This window comes from Colobus angolensis, unplaced genomic scaffold, assembly GCF_000951035.1.
Source record: "Colobus angolensis palliatus isolate OR3802 unplaced genomic scaffold, Cang.pa_1.0 Scaffold83, whole genome shotgun sequence".
NCBI lineage: Eukaryota > Metazoa > Chordata > Mammalia > Primates > Cercopithecidae > Colobus > Colobus angolensis.
The window spans coordinates 3,846,095-3,853,622 of record NW_012122154.1 but is presented as its reverse complement, the minus strand read 5'-3'; the positions used below and the strand labels follow the sequence as shown (position 1 = coordinate 3,853,622).

At 59.4% G+C, this 7,528-nt stretch overlaps 1 protein-coding gene across 2 annotated transcripts in view; it reads left to right on the top strand.

Moving 5' to 3' along the window:
* The window catches only part of STARD3 (StAR-related lipid transfer (START) domain containing 3), a 27,888-nt gene extending 20,430 nt beyond the window's left edge, over positions 1-7,458 (top strand). The window contains exons 3-15 of one of the 2 annotated variants that reach the window (XM_011929903.1): positions 992-1,069; positions 1,767-1,844; positions 1,965-2,018; positions 2,385-2,502; positions 2,711-2,809; positions 3,038-3,093; positions 3,446-3,538; positions 4,198-4,260; positions 4,418-4,513; positions 4,815-4,894; positions 4,986-5,090; positions 6,249-6,342; positions 6,799-7,458. In XM_011929903.1, the coding sequence (XP_011785293.1) occupies positions 992-1,069; positions 1,767-1,844; positions 1,965-2,018; positions 2,385-2,502; positions 2,711-2,809; positions 3,038-3,093; positions 3,446-3,538; positions 4,198-4,260; positions 4,418-4,513; positions 4,815-4,894; positions 4,986-5,090; positions 6,249-6,342; positions 6,799-6,903 (1,119 nt within the window). In that variant the 3' untranslated portion in view covers positions 6,904-7,458. The remainder of the gene's footprint in view (positions 1-991; positions 1,070-1,766; positions 1,845-1,964; positions 2,019-2,384; positions 2,503-2,710; positions 2,810-3,037; positions 3,094-3,445; positions 3,539-4,197; positions 4,261-4,417; positions 4,514-4,814; positions 4,895-4,985; positions 5,091-6,248; positions 6,343-6,798) is intronic. The other variant, XM_011929904.1, reaches the window with a different exon arrangement.
* Positions 7,459-7,528: the final 70 nt, after the last annotated feature.

Here is a 7,528-nt window from a genome sequence, read left to right as displayed (position 1 = left end):
TGGGTAGGTGACAGGCCTGGAGGCCTCATCAGCAGCCAGAGGAGAGGCAGCATCAGATTTCGTGGGGCTGGGGTGGGCTTGAGGTAGAGAGGCACATGGTGGGGCTGTGTGCTCAGTAGGGGAGCATCTGTATCTTTAACAAGTCTTCCCCCCCCCAGATTTGGCTGCCCTGCTGGAGAGCAGAAGCCCCGGTCTAGGCAGTTGTGAGGGGTCTTCCTCTCCAGGGTTCCTGGGCTCCATCGCCCAGAGTCCCCCTGTGTCCTCCCTTCTCCAAGGTGGCTGGTGCCCCACCTGAAGAAGCCTAGGCCTGTCACCCCTGTCCTTCCAAGGAGTCGGGCCGCAGTCTGGCCTGCTGTCCATCCAGTTCCCTCACACCTCTGGACATTGGAGTTGGGGCCAAGGCCTCAGGGGTCCTGGTGAAAATGTGTGGCTGACTGGGTTAGGGACAGGGGCAAGGACACGTCCACTCCGTCTCCACCCACTCCAGCAGCGCGATGGATTTTGCCCATTAAGCATAAACCTAATCAATTGATTTGCTACCTGAGGCTCCGTCTGACACCACTGCCCACCCCCAGCCCCTATCAGCCCAGATGGATTATGGCTGGGAAGATGGAGCACTGCAGTGCCGGGAGGGAGATGGAATTCCGTCAGAGGTGGGCTTCTGGCGCCCTTCTGCTGGCCCTGTGTAGGGCGCATTGCCTCCCCTGCACAGCCCCCAAGCCTCCCAGCCTGCCCTTTCCTGGGCAGGGTGCTGGACTAGCCCTGCCCATCGGGGCGGCCTGGATCCTAAGGGGAGTGGTATTGGTGTCTGAGGTCTCTGGCCTTGGGCTGAGCTCCCTTGGTGCTTCTGGGGCCCCCTGGTGGTGGCTTAGCACTAACAGCCTCCCCTCCAGGTTCCTCCTTCCCCTACCTCTTGCCCCTTCCCCGAGGTGAGGGGCAGCCCCAGGCCCTTGCTTCTACCTGCAGAGCTCTTCCTATCTCCCTCTCACAGACCAACACAGGCATCCGCAAGAACTTGGAGCAGGAGATCATCCAGTACAACTTCAAAACTTCCTTCTTTGACATCTTCGTGAGTGGCCTTGGGAGATCCCGGGGACCCTGGAGGCAGAGAGGGAGCAGGGAAACGACTTCCGCTGGGTTCTCTTTCTGCAGCATATATTCAGTCTGATCAGAGATTCAGCTCCATCCTTTGGGAGCCATCCGTCGTTAAAACTTTCGTTCCACAAGGCCGGGCTTGGTGGCTCATGCCTGTAATCCTAGCACTTTGGGAGGCCGGGGTGGGTGGATCACTTGAGGTTAGGAGTTTGAAACCAGCTTGGCCATCATGGTGAAACCCCGTCTCTACTAAAAATATAAAAAATTAGCTGGGCGTGGTGGTGCGCGCCTATAATCCCAGCTACTTGGAAGGCTGAGGCAGGAGAATCACTTGAACCCGGGAGGCGGAGGTTGCTGTGAGCCATGATTGTGCCACCGCTTTCCAGCCTGGGCAACAGAGTGAGACTCTGTCTCAAAATAAATAAATAACCTTTCCTCCACAAAACCCCCTTCAGAGAGCCCCAGGTGGGAGAGGGAAGATAAGACCCCTGTCCAAGGTTACATGCAAATTGTCCCAGAGAAATGCTGACCCAGTCGTTGTCCCCTGAGGTGTGCATGCCCATAGGGAGGGAATGTGGGGGCAGGACCAGAGGGGAGGTCAGCCTGCAGCACAGTGCGGGGCATTGGGGGGGCATTAGCTTCCTGTGACAGCCTGGCTCCCGTCCCACCAGGTCCTGGCCTTCTTCCGCTTCTCTGGACTGCTCCTGGGCTATGCCGTGCTGCGGCTTCGGCACTGGTGGGTGATTGCGGTAAGATGCCACTTCCCTGGCAGCTCCTGGGCCCTGGCAGGGCTGGTGGAAGGGATGGGATGGAGGAGGACTCACTTCCCAGCCTCTGCCTTCCCCTTCCTCCTTCCCTCCCCTGGGCAGGTCACGACGCTGGTGTCCAGTGCATTCCTCATTGTCAAGGTCATCCTCTCTGAGGTCAGTGGCCAGTCTGGTGGGCATCAGACCTCAGTGGTATGCTTCTAGAGAGGAGCATTTCTCTAATTTGGGGTGTCTGTCCCTGTTGTCCAGGTTAGGGGGAGAGGGAATCCTGTCCTTTGGTATCTCTAAGGAATCATCCTTCACCCGCTTCCCTGACTTAGCCCCCTGCAGCTCCAAGAATCAGAAAGTTATTCCTCCAGCCTAATCCCAGTTTATCCTGCTGCAGACTTGAGAGGGTTCCCAAGCAGCTGGTACCAGGAATGGGGTGTATGCCAGTTTGGCTGGCTAGAGTTGGTAGCCACAGGAGAGGGCTCTGGGTTTGGGGTGACCCCTGCCATGGAGCTCAGCCCCCTCCCTCCACAGCTGCTCAGCAAAGGGGCATTTGGCTACCTGCTCCCCATCGTCTCCTTCGTCCTCGCCTGGTTGGAGACCTGGTTCCTTGACTTCAAAGTCCTACCCCGGGAAGCCGAAGAGGAACGATGTGAGGGCTCGTGGGTAGGGGGGTGCAGCGAGGGTTGCCCCAGCCCCAAGGGAGGGGAGTTGCGGGCATGACAGTCAGTCTGAAGCATCTCGCCACCTCTGAGCAGCCTCCAGTAGCCTGAGGGGGAGCTTGGCTGTTGGTACCCCAGGCTGCTAGGGTGTAACTGTGCTCAGTCTGGGACCGTGGCGGCCCACGTCTGCTCCTCCAGGGTATCTTGCTGCCCAGGCTGCTGTTGCCCATGGACCCCTGCTGTTCTCCGGTGCTCTGTCCGAGGGACAGTTCTATTCACCCCCAGAATCGTTTGCAGGTGAGGGCTGGTGTGTGGGGGAACTGCTTTCAGGGAGGGGCCTTGTGAGGAATGGGGTAGGCTGGGTCTGTTCTTTCTATTCCTTCTATCAGGCTCCCTGGGGAAAGCCAACAACCCTCTCCCACACACTTTTATCCCCCACATCCTTGCACTCACATACCCGAACCCCACTACCTCCCCACACTCTCCCCACCCCTTGCCATTGTCATCTGTGCCTGTTTTCTGCAGGGTCTGACAATGAATCAGATGAAGAAGTTGCTGGAAAGAAAAGTTTCTCTGCTCAGGTATTTGCCTGCCTATCCCCAACCCCTGCCCTTGGAATGGGCGCCGGGAGGAGGGCCAGTGCAGGGGTCCGCCGGGGTGGGCAGGGGTTTCCCAGTAGAGGCTGAACCTCGGGCAATGCCCATCTGAGTGCCCCTCCACCAGTCCAGCCCCCCGGGTCTGCCTCATGGTTGGGCACACAGGAGGAGCAGCCACAGGCCTGCAGGGCCCAGGGAGACCAGCCCAGATCCCCCACATGTGGCTGGGCCAGGCCCCTCTGGGAAGCATGTGGTATGTCTAGAGAGAGAACAGGCCATGAACATGGGGAGTTGTAGGCCCCAGGCTGACCCCTCCCTGCCTTCTGCTTCCGTCCAGGAGCGGGAGTACATCCGCCAGGGGAAGGAGGCCACAGCAGTGGTGGACCAGATCTTGGCCCAGGAAGAGAACTGGAAGTTTGAGAAGAATAATGTAAGAAGCCCTCGCCCACCTGACCTTTCCATGCGTGTTAAGAGTTTCTGTTCCCTTTTCTGAGGCCTCAGGAGGAAACCCAAGGATTACACGGGTTGGAGCCATATTCCTGCCCCAAGAGAGGGAGCTGGGCCCTCGGGTCGGCAGGAGGCCGAACTGGATTGGATGTTTCCCCCACCCCACTCGGCCCCCCCTTCCCGGCACCACCCTGTCTTTACTTCCCTGCTGTTCTGCCCCCTTGGCTCCAGGCTTTGAAGGGGAAGCCAGGCTTCTGCTCAGTGTCCGTTGTTTCATTTCATGATCAAAACAACGTTGTCTACAAAGATCGTAGAGAGCTTGGAAAACAGGGGGAAACATGCCCCAGACCCTCTCTCTGGCCAGTTCCTGTGGCAGCCCCATTGGCCTGGAGACATGGTTTTTCGTGGTTGCAGCGGCAGCTGTGCCCCCGTCTTTTAACTCAGCATCAAAAGCCTCTCTCCCGCCAGTGCCGTAGGTTTGTTAGAGCTGCTGTTTTGTAACAGCTGCTCAGGTATCCCCAGACTCCTGGAGTTTTCCACCCTGTACTGTTAAAAACCTACCCTGCCTGTCACCCATTTCTGTGCCACCAGCCCACCCCCTGCCTCCACTCTCCTCCCTGCCACCTTTTGTCCCTGCCACAGGAATATGGGGACACCGTGTATACCATTGAAGTTCCCTTTCACGGCAAGACGTTCATCCTGAAGGTGAGTGAGGGGAGTGGGTGTCCTGGAGCCCCAGACAGCACAGGAGGCTCTAGGAAGGGCCTGAGGGGTCCTCTGGTGGATGCCCCCCACCAAGAGGGAAGGATTGGTCTGCCCGAGCCCATCTGGCACCACCCAGCCCTCTGCCGCCCTGTCCCAGACCTTCCTGCCCTGCCCTGCGGAGCTCGTGTACCAGGAGGTGATCCTGCAGCCTGAGAGGATGGTGCTGTGGAACAAGACAGTGACCGCCTGCCAGGTGAGCCCAGCCTGTCTGCCTCTTAAGGCACAGATTGGGGCACAGCCACGCCCTAGTGGGATCACTGAAGCACTCTGCGCCTCAGCTGCCCCATGTGTGCAGCGGGTGTGAGGGTAACAGTGCCTGCTCGAGAGAGTTGGGAGGAGGGCAGGAGGAGTGCTCATCAGGTGCTGCCCAGGGCCTGCGGATGGCGATAGCTCTTAGTGAAGGGCCCGGGCAGAGGAGGCTGGCCTGGGGAGTTCCCATCCCTGGGGTTTTCCTGGGGCCACCTGTTCCAAAAGTCTCCGTTGATGGCCCTCAGATCCTGCAGCGAGTGGAAGACAACACCCTCATCTCCTATGACGTGTCTGCAGGGGCTGCGGGCGGCGTGGTCTCCCCAAGGTGAGTCCCTGCCGGGCCCCCTCCCCTCAGCCAGGCCTTCTGCACTTTGGCCTTGGGTCATTGTCCCCTGAACTAACCCTCTCTCCCCCAGGGACTTTGTGAATGTCCGGCGCATTGAGCGGCGCAGGGACCGATACTTGTCATCAGGGATCGCCACTGCACACAGTGCCAAGCCCCCAACGCACAAATATGTCCGGTGAGCCTCACTTTGCCTGGGGTCACCCCTGCCAGCCCCTCCCCTGGGAGCATTGAGCAGCTCAGGGTACAGCATGTACAGCTGGGCACTTCCCCTGCTGAGGCTGCGTTCCTGTTTCCTGTCCTGCTGGGCTCTGCTCCTCCCAGCCACTAATCCTGCTAATCTTGCTGCTCTGTCTGTGGAGGTGGGGGGTGGTGGACAGCTGGAACCAAGCCACCTGGAGGGGTGGAGGGGACATGCAGCGGTGGCTGCCCATGGATGGGGACCCGTGCAGGGAAGGGGCCTGAGAGTCATGTGCTCACCCTGGGCTGATTGACCTGAGCAGGACGCTCTGTGCTCTGGGTTTCATCTTCCTGCCTAAGGAGACTTAGGTCCCCTTTCGTCCCCCTCACCCTGTCCTCACTCCCTCACCTTTCTTTGGAGTGACTCAGGAGTCCCCCAAAGATAAAGGGATTATGGTCTTCCCGCATCTGTGCCTGGGCTTCTGAAGTCTTCCCTTTTGTCTAGTCTTAGGCTGTGGTGCTGTGGGTGGCCCCCTCCCATAGACCCCACCCTTCCCCATCTCCTCCTGGGTTCCAGCAGGAGCACTGTTCTTTGGATAGGATGCCAGGCTCTGCTTTGGGCACTGGACAGACTTGCTGGGTGCAGGGCAAGCTTACTTCCTCTCTGGATGCCAACTTCCTTATCTGCCGAGTAGGCTTAGGCATGCTTAGTGGAGCTGAGGGAGAATGAAATGGTGATGGGATGTGAACTGTGCCTCCCAGGCTTAGCCTTCTCCTGAGCAGGTGTCCTCTCCGGAAAGGGAAGGGGTAAGAAGTGCCAGCCCAGCCTACTCTGCCATAGCAGGGCTGACCTGTAATCTCTGGACAGAGTGGATGAGGGCTGGGAAGGTGGTGAGCTCCCTGCCCCTGGGGGTGTGCAAGCAGTAACAGGCTGTTGGACGATTCAAGCATCACAGAGTGGGTGGGGGTGGAGGGCCGATTCTGCAGCCCCTGGGACACCTGTGCTAAGCCTTGTTCAGACAGGGTAGCTCTGCCTTTCTGCTTCCAGCCCAGTCCCCACTGGGCCAAGAATGGAGGGTGAGTGGTGGGGGCTGCTGGGGGGTGTCAGGGCCTCACTCTGTTCCAAAAGTCCTCCCAATGACGCCTCTTTCCATAGGGGAGAGAATGGCCCTGGGGGCTTCGTCGTGCTCAAGTCAGCCAGTAACCCCCGTGTCTGCACCTTTGTCTGGATTCTTAATACAGATCTCAAGGTGGGGTGCTGGGGGGCTGCCAGGTGGGTTCCGTGGAGTAGAGGGGACCCTGCTGCTGCCTTGGTTGCTGTGTGACCTTGGGAGCTCTCTACCATGCCTGGGCCTCCCCTGTGTCAGCTCCTTTCTTACTTGAAAACTCGGGTCAGGGTCCAGATGGTCTCTTAGCACTGGATTGCTGTAGGGCATGTGCCCCCACTTCTTACCTCTGAGTCCTGAGGTCCTGAGGAGGGGTGGCTGGCAGCCAGCCCAGCCCCACCCTGGTCTGTTTGTGTGGCTGGTGCCAAGAGCCAGGCCCAGCATGTTCTTCTCGCCAGGGGTGAGTGGGAGAGGGCGGCCCAGGCTGGATTCCAGAGCTGCACCTGCATTCTGACCCAGAGCCCCCCTACTGGTGCCAGCTGCAAGGGGAGACCCTGCTGTGGGCAGGCCATCAAGTGACTTCTGCCTGCCTTCCCCCAGGGCCGCCTGCCCCGGTACCTCATCCACCAGAGCCTCGCGGCCACCATGTTTGAATTTGCCTTTCACCTGCGACAGCGCATCAGCGAACTGGGGGCAAGGGCGTGACTGCCCCCACCCACCCTGCGGGCCAGGGTCCTGTCGCCACCACTTCCAGAGCCAGAAAGGGGGCCAGTTGGGCTTCCGCTGCCCACATAGGACCTGGCCCCAGGCTGTCACCCTCTACCGAGCCATGCAGTGCCTGGAGTCGACTGTCTGAGCAGGCTGTGCGGTGGAGCACTGGACTCTGGGGCTTGCCTGGCTGGAGAAAGTGGGGTCTGGCCTGCTGATGTTTACATGGTGCCCTGCCTCCTGGAGGAGCAGAGTGCTGTCCCTTGCCTTGCCAGGGCAGGGTCTGGGCTGGGCGCCTGACTTGGCTGGGGAGGGCCAGCACGGGGGCAGGGCAGGGCAGCCTGTCACCCGTGTGAAGATGAAGGGATTCTTCGTCTGCCTGTGCTCTCGTGGGTTTTTTTAGGATTATTGAAAGAGTCTAGGACCCTTGTTGGGGAGTGGGTAGCAGGTGGGAGTGGGCTGCTGGCCATGAATCTCTGCCTCTCCCAGGCTGTCCCCCTCCTCCCAGGGCCTCCTGGGGGACCTTTGTAATTTAAGCCAATTAAAAATATGGACTCAAAAAAAAAAAATCCAGCCCCTCCAGCTGTCTTGCCTCTTGAGGGAAGAGGAAGGCAGGCAGCGG